The sequence below is a fragment of the Homalodisca vitripennis genome, chromosome 5 (assembly GCF_021130785.1).
Source record: "Homalodisca vitripennis isolate AUS2020 chromosome 5, UT_GWSS_2.1, whole genome shotgun sequence".
Classification (NCBI taxonomy): domain Eukaryota; kingdom Metazoa; phylum Arthropoda; class Insecta; order Hemiptera; family Cicadellidae; genus Homalodisca; species Homalodisca vitripennis.
Genome location: NC_060211.1, coordinates 182925311 through 182942552, shown reverse-complemented (window position 1 = coordinate 182942552; position 17242 = coordinate 182925311). Strand labels below are relative to the sequence as shown.

At 36.3% G+C, this 17242-nt stretch overlaps 1 protein-coding gene across 1 annotated transcript; it reads left to right on the top strand.

The window, feature by feature from the left end:
* Nucleotides 1-7546: 7546 nt before the first annotated feature.
* Nucleotides 7547-12139, top strand: LOC124363769 (cytosol aminopeptidase-like). Its single transcript, XM_046819031.1, has 2 exons — nt 7547-8134; nt 12107-12139. Exons 1-2 carry the CDS (start codon nt 7547-7549, stop codon nt 12137-12139), a joined length of 621 nt encoding a protein of 206 aa, XP_046674987.1.
* Nucleotides 12140-17242: the final 5103 nt, after the last annotated feature.

Below are 17242 nucleotides of genomic sequence, written 5' to 3'. Positions count from 1 at the left end.
AGTTAAAACTTTAAGAATCACATCAACAATACTTCCTTAAAATGCCCAGAAAGATATAGGAATTATAAAATCCATTGTATGTGGTTCAAAGTGCGCAACACCAGAGTTTGCAGTGAATATTTATAAAAGTTTGATAAGAAGTAAGTTAGACTATGGATCATTTTTTGTTTGGTCATGTCTGTAACAAAGAATTGAAGAAACTAGATGCAATACAAAACCAAGCTTTAAGAATATCATTAGGGGCATTTAAGACCACTCCAATCATTGCTCTACAAACTGAAGCTAACATACTACCATTAAATATCAGAAGATCAATACTTACAGATAAGTTAGTTTATAAAATATTATCAGAACAATGTCATCCTGCATACAGAAGTCTCATGTTTCTCAACATGCTAACTGAATGTAGACCATATTGGAGAAGGAAGACTAAACCATTGTATTTACACTCCCTTACAAAAATCAATTCTTTTGACCCAAACTTACCACTAAAAGAAAGCTGTAAAACCTTCTGGGACTTTAAACAACCTATATTAAACAATGGACAATGAAATAAAATTTGTCTTCACACTCGAATATCCAAAAAAAGGTAAGCAACAACACTATTGTAAAACAACGTTTTCTCGAAGTAACCTCAGAGAAAATATACAAACAATCGCTAAAAATATATACAGATTGGATCAAAAACCGAGAATGGTGCTGGTGCAGCGTTCTACATTCCAGAATTTGGATATCAGAGGTAAATTCTCCCTGCAAGAAGCAATATCCAGCTACTCAGCTGAGCTTATAGCCATATTGCAAGCAACCTTCACACTCGCCACCATCAGACAAAAAGACATCATAATATTCTCCGATTCACAAGCAGCCATAACAGCACTGAGTAACGTATACAACTACTCCAAAGGGGAAGGTATTCCGGTGAGTATCATCCATAATGTAATAGACAGTGGCAAGAACATCACTTTTCACTGGGTTTCCAGCACACGTAGGTATTTATCATAACGAATATATAGATAACCTAGCAAAACAAGCCATAGCAGACGGGACAAAATTGTTCAATATTTACATCCCAACATCTGACTTCAAAGCCTATCAACAAAGGCAGTATGCAGTAGCATATAAGCAGGTATGCCAACGTACACCAAAAGCGGCATGGTACAAAGAAATAGAAAGTACGACAGGCCATTAGCCCTTGGTTCATCATGACAAACTTCAAAAGGTGGGAGATAGTCAATGTAATTAGAATGAGATTTGGACATGCTCGGGTCAATACAAAGTTGTTTGACATCAAACAATATTTCACACCACTTTGTTTAAGTTGTACCCTCGCTGAACGAGAATCCCTTGACCACGTTATTCTACGATGCCCAGCCTACGATTTTGCGAGAGACCTGCGCTTTAAGATATTAAATAATCTACTTAGATCACATAATATGAATTTTGATTGATATATTAAAACTTCATAACATAGAAAATATACAAGGAACTCAACCAATTCTTAAAACAAATAAAAAAAACACATATAGCTTCAAAGACAGTACACCAACATATATGTCTTCCTGGATATATGTCTCCCTGGAAAAATAAATATTCAATGAAAATCCATAGTAAACACAAAATAAAATATGTATGGCAGAAGTTTAACCCCCAGAGAAACCACGAGGCGTCATGGGAATTCACCCCGAGCCTGTTTAATTAAACGAAGAGAAAAAAAAAACAAAAAAAAAAAAAAATATATATGTTTACAAAGAACAGCTGATTAAATTTGAAAAGGCTCTTTCACTTAATAACATATGTTTGCTGCAATGCATTTCTTACGGGTATTTCTGTAACTTTTAGAGACCAGTGGGGCGGAATCCTGAATCGGGAACGGGATAAAAAGTACCATATGTCCTTCTCCCAGTTCTTAGCTACCTCCCTACCAATTTTCAGCCAAATCGGATCAGCCGTTCTTGACTTATAAATAGTGTAACTAACACGACTTTCTTTTATATATATAGATGTGTTTATGGAGGATATATTTACTGTTTATAAAATTACGCAAATTATGATCACTGAAATTAGTAATAGTATTTTCTTTTATAGCCAAGTTGACGCCTACGCATAAACCCGTCAGACGCGTGCCGTTGTACAACCGTATACATATAAAAGACGAACTTTAAAGTTAAATGTTACTAAGTACGTACTTAAGTACGGTGAACCTGCAAAAAAATAAAACTTATATAGTTTTTAAGAAGAAACCTCAATAAATCTTTCCGAAAATATTGCAAACAAATAACTGAAATATTGCTTAGAATTAAATAAGATATGCTGAACATCATAATCAATAAAACACTATGATTTTTTTGATATTCAGAATTTTAATATATGTTTAAGTGAATCATAGAATGGAATTGCTGTTTCAGTGTTGTGTCCTTTATTTTAATTTTAAAATGTAGTTTTTTTTACCCAATTAGTGGTTAAAACTATATAAAACAGTTCTTAAAACATTTTTGTTCATAATTTACATAAAAATGTTTAGATTTTTTTTCGTAATCTTTTTTTTCCAGTACTTTTCCTACAACTAACCTTACCCGTTAACTTTAATTGTTTTCAGTGTTTGTTTACTATTAGTAGTTTTTCAAGTGAGAAGGTAATGGACAACTTAAATTTGCCCCTTCAAACAACTCAAACTGTTTGGATTTTGATACCATAACTAATGATCACAATTATTGTTCTAATAAGCAAAACAATGAACATCATTTCAGGAAAAAACCTATTTCTAATGACGATGTCAATAATCAAAAACGAGTGGCAAATCGAAACAACTAGAAACAAAAGACATTTGTCAACAGCCAACGTTTCAGATGTTAAGAAACCTTGTAGACCTACAGAGTACGTTGCAAAAACTGCTAGACCTATTGAATTGCCCAACAGATTTGAAATGCTGAGTAACGCCAACCTAGGCTCTGAAGAAGAAACGATGAATGACGACAAATGTAGGACGAAGGTGAGGCCTCCACCTATATTTGTCCCCAACATTGTCAAACATAAAGTAAAATGATGGTAAACATTGAACAAGTAATTAAAAAAGAGTCATATTCATTTAAATGCATAGCTAGAGATAAAGTAAAAATTAAACACTGATACTATTGAAGCCTACCGCGCATTAGTCAAAACATTTAACTAACATGAAAGTAAACTTCCATACATACCAAATAAAGGGTGACAGAGCTTATAGGAGTAGTGCTTAAGAATATGCACTTCTCTACGGAACCCCAGGAAATTAAAACAGCTATAGAAGCTTATAACCACAAAGTTAGGAATGTGTCGAACCTTAGAAGTAGCAAATCTAAAGATCCACTGTCAATTTTTTTTGTAGACTTAGAGCCAGCATCAAACAACAAAGACATTTTTAAAAATTGAATTCCTACTAAATGCCAAAATTGTGTTTGAGCCCCTTACAAACGTAATGATGTGGTTGCAGTGCAAAAAGTGTCAAAGATATGGGCACACAAAGGCTTACTGCTGGTACCAAAACCGCTGTGTAAAATGCGGCTCGATCATGATACTAGCAGCTGTAATAAATCTGTAAATGTTCCTCCCAAATGTGTATTATGTGGTGGTGAGCACCCAGCCAAACTATAAAGGTTGCTCTATTTACAAAGATATTAAGAAAAAGGCTTTTCCACCTCTAAGACCAGCGTTTAAAAAAAGACACTCCTCCTCCAGTGCAAGATCGAGAAGTAGATAGAACCTATATCTGTTCGTACTCTCAAAATTCAACAGGTAATCAGTCTCAACCAGTATCACCAACCTTATCTTATGCTAGAGTGGGCATCAGGTCAATCAAATGTAGAAGCAAATCACAATCTGAATCAAATAATTGATGGATTTTTAAATAAGTTCGAAATGATGATGTCTCAACAAGCCCAGCAAATTAGGTACATTGATTAACCTATTGACAACTACTGTCATATCAAAACTAAAATGAATAGATTTTATAGGATTGGACTCTGGAATGCCAATGGCTTCAAAATCCCAAATTTTACTTTTTATTCTACAAACCACCCTGACAATACGGCGCATGGAGGTAGCGCTGTGCTAATCAGAAAACAAATAAAACATTATGAATTACCTAGATTTCAAGAAGATCATATTCAAGCTACAAGCATAGTGGTTGAGGAATGGATGGGCCCACTTACATTTTCTGGTGTTTACTGTCCCCCGAGGCACAATATTACCAAACTTCAATTCAACGAATTTTTCGAAACTTTAGGGCCTCGTTTTGTAGCAGGTGGTGACTTTAATGCCAAACATGTCATGTGGGGTTCAAGGTTGATTAACCCTAGAGGTAGAAATTTGTTAAATTGCATGAATGACAATCACTTGAGTTACGTATCTACAGGGGGAACCAACCTATTGGCCTTCAGATCCCAACAAAATTCCAGATCTCTTGATTTCTTTGTTACGGGAGGTTATTTCTCCTAACTATATGGAGGCTGTTTCATCTCTTGATTTGTCGTCCGATCACTCTCCGGTCATCCTATCAATAAGTTCATCATTTGTATTGAAAGAAAAGGCACCGTCCTTATCGAATAAAGGCACAAACTGGGTGAAGTTTCGTGAAACGTTAAATGACAGTTTAAGTCCTAATATATCACTTAAAACAAGAGAGGAAATAGACAACGCTGTGGAAATTTTTTAATTATACTGTTTTAAAAGCACAAAGAAACCGCAAGTGCCCATTCCTCCAATATCTAAACCAGATGGTTCTTGGGCGAAAAGTAAACAGAGAGGAAAACTGATTTGTTTGCTGCATATTTTAGTAATGTTTTCAAACCATACCCTGTAGATAACAACTTTGATAATAGACATGTTGTAAGGGAGTTTCTTGATTCACCTAACCAACTCTCACTACCTATTGGCTCCTTTAAACCATCTGAAATATATGATGAGATTAAAAATCTTAATCCCAAAAAGGCCCCTGGTTATGAGTTCAATAACAGGTAAGATACTACAAGAGCTTCCTAGGAAAGCCATACTCTTTCTTACCTTCGTATTTAATGCTATTTTGAGGCTTGAATACTTCCCATCACAATGGAAGGTGGCTCAAGTTATTGTTGTGTTCCTAAGCCAGGAAAATCCTCAAAACGAAGTAATGTCGTACAGGCCAATCAGTCTACTACCTATACCTTCTAAATTATTCGAAAAGTTATTTTTTAAAACGACTTCAGGTTTTTATAACTGAATGCAATTTAATTCCCAATCATCAGTTTGGTTTCAGAGTGCACCACTCCACTATCGAACAAGTCCATAGAGTAGCTAATATTAATAAGGCAAGATTTGGAATCAAGAAAATTTTGTTCTGCAGCATTTCTCGATGTGAGTCAAGCCTTTGACAAAGTGTGGCATGAAGGGCTTCTATTTAAAATAAAAAAGTCATCTACCTCACACTGTTTACAACATTATAAAATCTTATTTAGAACGAAGGTATTTTCAAATCAAGTTTGATGATTGTCTTTCAGATCTGAAAGAAATAAACTACCTCAGGGAAGTGTACTAGGACCAGTGCTGTACTTAATTTTCACTGCAGACATTCCAATAATCAAAATTCTTTGACAGCAACATTCGCCGATGACACTGCCGTACTGGCATCCCACTCCAACCATGTTGTAGCGTCACAAATTCTACAAACTAACTTAAATTCTATCACAGTTTGGCTTAAAACTTGGAGAATTTAAAGTGAATGAAACTAAATCTGTTCACGTCACATTTACGTTGAAACATGACACCTGTCCACCAGTGTTTTTAAACAACATTCAAATTCCTCAAAGAAATGAAGCTAAGTATTCTGGGTGTACATCTCGATAGGAAGCTGAATTGGAAAAACCACACATATGGAACAAAAGGCTCCAATTAAATTCAAAATTCTCAAAAACTAAATTGGCTTTTTGGGAACAAATCCCATTTATCAATAGAAAGCAAACTGTTGTTGTACAAGACTGTTCTAAAGCCCCATCTGGGACGTACGGAATTCAACTGTGGGGAGTTGCTTCTACATCAAATATTGAAATTATACAGCGTTTCCAATCTAAAGTTCTCCGAAAGATATTACAGGCCCCATGGTATGTTCGTAATGAAGTCATTCACAGAGACACGAATATCCTTTTGTTACTGAAGAAATTCCAAAGTTTCTGCATCAAGTATCAAAACAAATTAAAACTCTCATTCCTAACTACTTGGCTATTAATCTGCTGGACAACAGTGACCATCAATTTCGGCTAAAAAGACATTGATTTCTTAAACTTAGCTGAATCGATTTTAAAGATGAACAATCTCTTAAATGTTTATGTTAATTAAGGTTAATGAACTTTGATTAACCATGTCCTTAAGATTTATCATCAAATTTACTTATTGTTTGTTGTGTATAAACAGATTGTAAATAAATTAAAGTAAAAAAAAAAGAAAAAAAAAAAAGAATTTTAATAGACGGTGCGGATCGTCGGGGTCTTGAAACGCAAGAGAATTGCAGAGAATACTTTTGATCAGATATCGTTTCTCCTCCTGATTTAGTTTTTAATAACCACATGTTCTATTAAATTACTGGCTATAGTTACAGCACTAAAAAAGGAAACCAGGTAAAATAGGGAAATTTAATTTTAAACCTTTAACCTATAACAATTACATTTTCTAATTTGCTATTAAATTATTCAACTCTACCTCTTGAAATACAAAACTTCGAATTCAAGCTTATTGTTATTTAGAACTACATTTAGACGTTATCTTGTCGGAAGGTGGACTTACGAATATGGACTTAAAACTTACTTGCATTTATGTGTAATTGACGTACACAAAAACTGTGTGACAGAGACAGAGCGATCTCACCACAATACGTAATGACTCCTACACTTAGACCAATATTGCTAATATGTTCAGGGAGTCAACGCCCTATGTGATACAAAAGTTAATACATAGTATACTATACAATGATCTGTCTAGCTACGAGTACAATTATACATGTCATCAAATAAACGACAATAATATATTATAAATTAATCTGTTTACGTTGAATTTGTACAAGATATTCATTGAACATTTAAAATTCACATATGTTACCTTATGAATTGAAAAAAAAAAACAAATACTTTTACATTAAGTAGCATTTTAACCTATAACTTACTTTAAAAAATTTAAATGAATTTGTTTGTTGCTTAGGAAACATTTATGTCGAAAAATTATCGAAAAGTTTGAACATTTAAATGAAAGGAATTAAATTGTAGAAAATATGAACATTCATTCATCCAAACTAAGTTTCAGTGCAGCAAGAGGCATATCATTATTGTTTAGAAACTTTTCTGTGGACAGTATAAATCTTGCATCGAAAACTTCGGACAAACCCGTTCAAAAAGGTTTGCTACTCGGAGCCTACAATGGATGTGAGAAAGTTGATATCACCTTGTCTCCAATCGCTCAGAGATTCAGTACAGAAAGTAACATTGACATAAAAGGTGTGCTGACAAGCCAACTAGGTTTAGTGGAAGGCGAAGTTCGTGTATTCGATAACATGACTGAAGATTTCCGTGCAGTAGCAATTGTTGGAATGGGGCCTGAACCACCTGAAGATGAAGACAAAGATAAGGAAAATTTGTTTCTTAAACGAGAATATATTAGAAATGCTGCAGGAGCAGGAGCCCGAGCTTTACAGGAAAGAGGAATTGATGAGATCTATGTCGATCACATGTTGGATGGCGAGGCTGCAGCAGAAGGTGCAACTCTGGGCGTTTGGCTTGAACAACAATTTAAAAATTACGAAGATCAGTTAACTGAGTCTAAAGTTTTCTTATATGAAAAGGGTGATGAAGGGAAACACAAGGAAATGTGGGAAATAGGTTTCGAAAAAGCCAAAGCTCAAAATTTATCAAGATATTTAACTGCTCTTCTTCCTGCTAACATCATGACACCTACGATATTTGGTCACCATTGTGCTGAAGAATTATGTCCTTGTGGTGTAACAGTTGAAGTACACGATCACAACTGGATAAAATCCAAAGGTATGGAAGCATTTTTAACTGTAGCTCAAGGATCATGTGAGCCACCCGTACTTGTAGAATTAAAATACACTGGAGGAGGGAGTGATGATCCAGTAGTCATGGTTGGCAAAGGTTGTACATTTGATACAGGCGGTATATGTTTGTCTCCATGTAAAACCATGATGTATCAGCATGCCGATATGGCTGGTGCTGCTGTTATTGCAGGTGTTTTCAAAGCTCTCTGCAAATTGAAAACCAGAATTAACGTCACGGCCTTGTTACCAATGTATGAAAACATGCCTAGTGAAAATGCAATGAAGACTGGTTCTGTTCTTAAAGCATTGAATGAGCGTACAATCCGAATATTACATCCAGCTCATGATGGTAGAGTCGTTTTATCTGACGTTTTGAGCTATGCCGCTTGCTTGAAACCTGGACAAGTTATAAGTGTAGCCACTTTGTCGAAAAGCATGATGACTTCAATGGGAACTGGAGCATCAGGAACATTTTCTACAAATAAAAAGTTGTACAAACTCCTACACAAAAGCGGTGAAGAGTCTGGAGACAGGGTTTGGCCTTTTCCATTTTATGATGATATAGTATTATCTAACGCAAAAGCTGCGGATTTTGGAAATTTCAATACTGTAAAATCAGGCTGTACACTTTTTGGTGCATCATTCTTAAAAGAATTCGTACCTCCTGCTCCAATAGACTTTACTCATATTGATATTTATGGCACTACTATCAGTAATCCTTTATTTCCGAGCTTATATCTTCGAAATGGACTAGCAACTGGCCGCCCCGTTAGAGCTTTGGTGGAATATTTCAAGAAACTGAGCAGTAAAGAAGATCAAGATTAATCTAACCATTTTGCGCTAAGTGTGAGTTTAATTTTTAAATTTGCCTTAAATATAAATATTTCATCTCACAAGTATCATAATTTTATTATTAGATTTTTATTAAATATTAATGTGTATCGAAAGCGTTTATAATATTATTAGTTACGTTTTACGTGTAGGTACCTTGGTTTACACTTTTAATGATTTGTAATTTCTATATATTTATAATTTATTAATTCCTAACGATGATTACTTTTAAATCATGATTTAAGTAAAAAGATAGTCCCACTATCTTCCAAAAACGACCAGTTTCAAAATTGTGAAATATGACTCGAAACAGTCGTATTCCTTTCTGCAGTGGTTTAAACTTGCTGTTCAGAACATGGATATGCTACGTAATTCATACATTGACTTTAAAATATTTAGGTTTGCCATCCTATCCTTCTTCCTAAATACATTTGTCTCAGTAGGTTATTAATAAACGTTATTGCAAGCCTTTCTCTAGTATCCATTTTGGACATAGTTATAAGATTTAAATGTTATCATCAGACAATACATAAACATAATAAGTACATGTAGTTAATACATATTAATTATAATTCCCTGTAATTAATGTTTAATAAAATTTTAAGTTATAATTTACATGGGCAAACAGTGTAATGCTCCTTTTATAAAAATGTCCAAGAGTTCATATCCTAATAATAAAATATAGTTCAAAATATAGGATCTCAGTTTTGTAATAATGTTACTTGCTTTTTATAAATAAAATTTGTAATGTAAATTTTGAATTTTAAACCTTTTGGCTTGTTTCCTACCCACTATTTCCTTGAAAAGAGAATTGGCAAATGAACTAAATCTATTAATTATATTCAAATGAATTGGACTAAATTATCGGGTTTTGTTTTCAATTTTACGACATTGTTAGTTCCACATAAGTACACTCATTATGTACATGACAATATATGTTAAAACATTGCATTAGTGTAGAGAGCTAGAGTTTGTATCAATTATTGAATAAGGTGAAATTGAGTGTAAACATGGCTTTTTCCAATAATTATATTATCTAACTACATATAATTCAATGGGAAAATGGACCACTTAATTGGTTAGAATTTATTAAATTTAAGATAACCGCATTTGTTTGTTATATATCGTGGAAAATTATAGAATAAATATTATTTGTTGACTAGTGATTTAAAATTCCAGTATGTATTTACGATCAATTCTCCTTTAGAGAATTAGTAAGATCAGATATTTGCTAACAGAGGACAGTTATAAAACAATACTGACTTTCTAACTTCGACATTAGCCGTGTATGATGAAACATTCATGTTACCGGATTTGCATAAATAACATAGATCGATAATGTCTTAACCTCAAAAAGAGATTTCCTGTTTTGTATTCTTCAGCTATCTGTACAAAGGGGAAAAAGTTTAATGCTAAAACTATAATTCTTTAAGGAAAGTATTAAAATACTGTAGTTTAAATACTCTTTGTTAATAGATTACACTTAATAGACACAAAAGATTAAACTGGAGATGTGGTTCAATAGCTAATGGCTTGATATTTACAGAAGTATTAATAAGATAAAAAACTAGATAAGGAACAGTGAACTATACGGAAAAATCATGCTTTTATGATAATAACACTTTCTAACTGAATTATGCGAATGAAAAAAAAAACATTAGGTATTAGAGTTACAAACTTGTTGATGACTATTTGAATTGGATACATGAAAAGAACTTTTGAGCAGAGATGTTTGGAGACTCATTTGTTAGTCCAAGTGCATTAAATGGAATTTGAATGGAAACATAAAATTTATTATATAAGTATATAAATCTGAAATCAGAGATTTGAAATTCAATCGGAGAAATGAGCAGAGCGAGAAGAAATACGAAGAAAACTTAGCTATTTATAATTATAATAGAACATCCTCGGATTGTCGTAGAAAACGTGGCAGACTGGCTAATAAGAATTCTCAGACTGATTGATCTAATGAAGGGTTACCATACCGTTTCACCAGACTTATTGCCAAATCTATCATAATAATTGGAAAATGTTTGTGGAGATTATGAAAAAAAACTGTAATTTTCAAGATACCATACAGTTGAAATATATTTCAACCTCAGAAATGACATTAGTGAGATAATATATCAATCAATTCCCAGAAAAACGTTTGAAAATGTCAAAAGGGTATAATTTATTATTGCTGGGAAAAAATTCCTTTTGGAAACATTATGTAAATCTTAGAAAACTGTAAGAACGGTGTTTAGTGTTGCACTACCTATTAATGTTAACTATCAACCATAACAATGTTTATCTATCAAGTAAACCTAGTTAACATTATTCACAATGTTAATAGCCTGTAGTATGTAATCTTATTTAAACGGCGTTCATGAGAAACCCTCTCTTCCCCTATCCGATGAAGACATTTCTACAGTGTTAAAATCCAGCAATTACCCAATGCTTAATATTACTCATTTATAGAACATAACATACAATAGACAAACTTATGTCTCTGTGCCCTAGAACTCAAGATTCAGATGCCAAGATTGTCAAGCGGCAGAGTTCTTTGATGATGGGATCGTAAAAATGGTGCTACAACTTTAAAAATGTTTAAGTGATCATGGTGGCTATGTAGAGAAATAAATAAATATTCATAATTTAGCTTGTGATACAATATAGGTTCATGCATAAAGTTTCGCATGATCCATTACAAAACGGCTCTTACTTAAAAGCATAAATAACCTCTCCTACGTTGAATACATATTTCGTGATGATATTTCAACTATTCTATATTGATGAAAGAAAACTGTATAGCTGTTACGGATCATCATATAACAAGTAGTTTCTGGTCCACATACTATTCATTTATTCCTAAAATTACACTACACATTTTATATACTGTATTGATACTTTTAAATTGTGTCTTACCCATTACGTATGACTTTCATAGTTGGCATTTATTTTATTTTTATTCCAACAGCATAACTATTTCAAATTATAATAATAAATTTACAACAATTAACAAATTAAATTGTAATTTAAGCTCACATCTGCTTTAAAATCGGAGAACTGGTGCTGGAAAAAGTTCAGTATAGGAATCCGAGAAACACAAACTGGATATCATACAAGGAAACCCTCAGGGTACAATTAGAATCTGATCCCACTAATGGGAAATCTGGACAAATCTGCCGACAGTCTGACCTCTGCGATTATGGGCTCTTTTGACCTCAGCTGTCCGGATATTAATAGGAGCAGATCCAAAGTAGCCTGGTGGAGCTCTGAACTGGCCTCGTTGAGGAAGAGGGTCAGGGCTTTATTCAGGAGAGCCAAAATTTGGGGTACTTGAGACCTACCACGAGGCTGTTGCATTGTACAACCGCAAGGTCCGTACGGCTAAGAGGCTAGCCTGGAAGAAACTCTGCACCGATATCGATAGTGTGCAGGGTTGTGCAAGGCTCCAGAAGCTACTAGCAAAAAATCCCATCTCACCGCTTGGTAGTCTCAAGGACGATCAAGGTGTTTACATTACTGAACCGGAAAGAGTTCTAAAAGTTATGATGGGGACACACTTTCCGGACTGTATTGTTTATGATAGTGATCAACCATTCGACAGTGAGGGGAGACCTACGGGGCGCGCCACTCATTTGCAGTGGAGTCTGGCGCACCGTGTCGTAACCTTCAGAAGAATCGAGTGGGTGATCAACTCTTTCAGTCCCTACAAAGCTCCTGGGGCAGACGGGGTGAGACCGGTTTGCTTGCAGCGGGGCTGGATATTCTGCTTCACCAGCTGTGCAGACTGTTCAGAGCCTCCGTGGCCGTCAGGTACATTCCACTATCCTGGAGAGTGTCCAGAGTAGTGTTTATACCGAAGCAGGGGAGGGCTGGCATGGATCGGCCGAAGTCTTTCAGGCAGATATGCCTGTCCTCCATTCTTCTTAAAACCATGGAGAAGATGGTTGCTAGGTTTGTTTGAGAGGGATCTCTTTTGGAGCGACCTCTACATCCTAATCAGCATGCATACACTCCAGGAAGGTCATGGAACTCGGCCCTGCATCAATTGGTATACATGATTGAGAAGACGCTGGCAGCAAAAGAGGTAGCAATAGTTGTCTTTCTGGACATCGAAGGAGCCTTTGACAACACAGCCACTCAGGCGATTATCAATGCGGTCTCAAGACGTCGTATTGATGGTCAAATATTTGACTGGATAAGGGCCTTGCTCACAGACAGGGTGGTTGTTACAACCCTCATGGGAGCAAGTGTTAGTGCGAGGACTATGAGGGGCTGTCCGCAGGGTGGCGTCCTTTCTCCTCTCTTGTGGAACCTAGTTGAGGACGACCTGCTAATTTCTTTGAATAGTAGCGGTGTCTTTGCACAAGGGTACGCAGATGATATTGTGATTCTTGTGATTGGCAAGTTCAACACAACAGTCACGAAACTGACCAATGCTGCTCTGAACATGGTGGGAAATTGGTGCGATGAGGTGGGCCTCACTGACAACCCCACCAAGGCTGCTGTGGTTGCCTTTACCAGGAGGCGACAGATGGATGCCTTTGTCCATTTCTATTCAGAGGCTCTTCCAATGAGTTGAAGTCTGAGGTCAAGTACCTAAGCGTGATCATAGATAGGGTTCTAACCTGGGGTCCTCATCTAGAAAGGGTCATCGCCAGGGGGAAATGGTCTTTAATGCAATGCAGACGCGTGATATGTGGGTCCTGGGGACTAAAGCTGAGGCTCTTGTACTGGCTTTATATTTTCGTAGTCAGACCTGCACTAATGTATAGAGCTGTTGTCTGGTGGCCACAAACGGAGGCCAAGATGGTGGTAGCTCGTCTGGCGGGTATCCAAAGGATGGCCTGCCTTGCTATCACTGGGGCTTTTCCTAGTGCGCCAGGTGCAGCTCTAGACCGTTGTCTCTACCTCGCCCCCCTGGACATTGTTATTCGGGCTATGGCCAGGAGGAGTGCTAACTGTCCAGCAGATGGGACTCTGGTCGGGCTGCAGTGGTAGGCACTGTAGAATTAGCATCCTGATTCAGGAGGATGCTCTGCATATGATCTCTGACCAGATGCCACAAAAGGATCCGTTGACAAACCCTTTAGGATTGCTATACCCTCTAGGGATGATTGGTCGGAGGGAAGGAAACCTCTTCCACCAGCGGAGCTTGAGTGGTTCAAAGACGGCTCTAAAACAAAAAGCGGCACAGGCGCTGGAATTGTGGGAGTGAGGCCATGTAGGGAGCTGGTGGTCCCTATCCGACAGTTTTTCAGGCGGAGGCCGCAGCCATTATGGAATGTGTTCGTGAGAATTTTCGTCTGCGATATAGGAGCAAGACGATTAATAGTTTCACGGACAGTCAGGCAGCACTGATGGCGCTGGACTCTTGTGTGATCAAATCCAAACTAGTTTGGGATTGCTATCAAGCCGTTTCCTCCCTTGTCACAATCAACAGTATGACCGTTTGTTGAGTTCCTGGTCATGGGGGATCCCTATGAACGAAAGAGCTGATGCGCTGGCCAACCGGGGCTCAGCGTCTATTATTACGGGCCCTCAACCGTTCTGGGGTGTTCCAAGGTGTGAACCCTTTAGGGCTGTCTCGAATGGGTTCGCGCGGAGCATGAGAGAAGGTGGAGGTTGCATCCGGGCTTGAGAATGAGCAGAATGGTACTACAGTCACCTTCCTACAGAGTGGCGTCGGACCTTCTCTCATTAAATAGATCAATGTCTTCTCTGGTTATTGGTCTTATCACGGGACATGGTCACCTGAGGAAGCATCTTCACAGAGTTGGCATCCTTCGGGAGAATCCGCTTTGTAGAATGTGTGATGAGCATGATGAAACTGCTGAGCACCTGCTCTTTGATTGCCCTTCAATAGCAAGGGAGCGGTATGCCATCTTTGGTAGTTTGGACAAGGGTGGTGAATTTCACCAGGAGGACCTGATATGTTGCTTTCTGCGGTTTGTGGAACTGCTGAAATCATAGACTGGTAGGTCTCGTGGCGTTTCCGGGGTGCACAAGAATCCCTTGAGGCTTAAGTGCATGGCAGTAGGCCGCCCCAAGGGAAGAAAAAAAATGTAATTGGATAAAATATTAATGAAAACATGGTAATAAGCTATGTAGAAGGTAACAATAATAAATATGTGAATACAAATCTTATAATAATGCGATGTAATAAGCTGATTAAAATGTAATAAAGAAATTGATAATACAATAAATAATACGGCGTGACAAAAATATTTGTAACATGAGAGTCATAATTCCACTTAAAGAAAAGAAACCCCCAAAAATAACGAACAAATCCTAAGGAAGCACCAGAAAAGCATTGTGTGTCCTTCTAAAGACACCAGACTGAACACCAGGCACTACAAGTGAAGATATGAGCCAAGTGAATGAAAATGAAGGCTACAGTGATGTGAGTCCACTCTTGAAATCAGTTACAGATGAATTAAAAATATTAAGAGTGACCTGAATGTTTTCCGTGTCGCTGAACCCTAAGCATGGGCCTTTTTGTCGCAAAAGTAGAGGAAGCTTGGTGAAAGTAGCCTGATATCAATCTGATCTGGTAGATAAAAGTAAAGATGTCTTATTTCACCAGGCGAAGTTAGGGCTAAAAAGCCCTCTCTAACACTTAACCTGGGGACTAACGGCTTAAAGGTGACATCCGAACCACCAGCAACGGCCGGGCAGGCGGGCTACTTGCATAGACAGGATCGCTCAGCGGTCACCCATCCAAGCAGCAGCCACGCTCGACGTTGCTTGATCCGGTGATATTGACTCTTTTAACAAGACACACGTAGTAAAGCTCAAACAAGTAAATTTAATAAAAGGAATCGTTGATCGGAAAAAAATTCTATAATAATTTCCACGAACACAGTAAACCCTTACTCATTCTTTGAAATAAATTTCATATTGATCAGGTAATTAATAAGTTTTTGAGATTCGTAGAAAAGAAGAAACTACTTTACGTCAATTTTCATTGAAAACGTCCCTTCGCACGACCCCACAGTAGATTTGTTCACGTATTAAAGAGAAGGACGAACAGAGAAGACCGTGGCAACGGAACAGGCCCCTAGATTTTGCAGAAGGTATATCCAATCAATAGGAGTTTTAAATAGGAATTAGTTAATCTTTCATTCGAATCATACGAGGTACAATAAATACTAAACAACATTATCACCGAACGATAACATCGTAACATTTGTAGCTGGTAACGAAGAGGATTCTTAGAAAAATGCTCGATTCTCTGTTTAACAAATAACGGACTTGTTTTGACGACAACAGAAAAAAAACGCGAATTAGCTGATTTCTCTCTATCTACTTTTCGTTCTAATGAGGAAATTAAAGACATGGAATTTTCATCTCACGTTTCATCAGTAATTTCTTCTTTGTGGCACACCGCTGCAAAATTAGTGAAGTTCATTTCTCAATCTGAAATATTATTCTTATATCGCATTAAATAATTAAAACAATATCTTGGTCACTACGGTATACATAACACTGTCTCTTAACTAACTATTGTATAAGTATCCCATTCATACTTTCCAATAAATTAGAAACATTTTCAAATTATTGTGGTCGTCCAACCAGCCTTTTGATGGTTTGATTATTATTAATTATAGTGATCAGCCCGACACTTTGGATTTGTTCAGAACATAAAAAAACATCTAGATATACAGGTGTTCACAAAATGGTATAAAAAATTTCTGTGGCTGATAGTACTTACGATTCCAAACAAAGAAAGTTTCTATAAATATAGGTAAAGAAATTTGTCGTTTACCCACCAGCTGCCATTTTGTATTTTTATAAAAATCTATTCTCTCTAGAACTAGTGCAGCTACAGATACCAAACTTTGAATATAGTTAATTACAAATAAAGAAAAACCAAATAAAATATTGTATGATTTGGTGTAATATTAACAAAATGGTGCCTGTTGAAAATATGAAGTTAAATAACAAAAAAGTCCGTATAGTTATAAAAGCTTTACAAAATACAGGATACCAACTATTTTGTAATTTTCAATTCCAACAGTAGGCTACATTTTTTAAACTAAGTTCGTAACGCATACGCGAGTACGTCACTCTACTCTACTGGTATGCTTGTGCACAATCTGGGAGCAAAATTGTGTCCATCTGACATCAAAGGGATCCTTCTCAAACCGAGATTACCTAACAATATGTTTTAATTACAAACTGTATTACAAATAATGTATGTTTATTAAACCTAAAATGTAGTTCCACTATTGTATTCGTGAAATGATCTCAAACTCTCAACTATTTAGATGTCTTTATTAAATCTATTTAATATATTTATGTAGTTTAATATGGGCGTCCACGTTATTATCGTAGTCTGTAAGCGACATTGCCGTGATGAATGGGCGTTATTGT

What these genes read in the sequence shown, in the direction of transcription:
- LOC124363769 (XM_046819031.1), top strand. Translation starts at nt 7,547, where the DNA reads ATGACTGAAGATTTCCGTGCAGTAGCAATTGTTGGAATGGGGCCTGAA. An exon ending in GTGATGATCCAGTAGTCATG is followed by an intron (nt 8,135 to 12,106) that starts GTTGGCAAAGGT and finishes GGATATTAATAG; the next exon opens with GAGCAGATCCAAAGTAGCCT.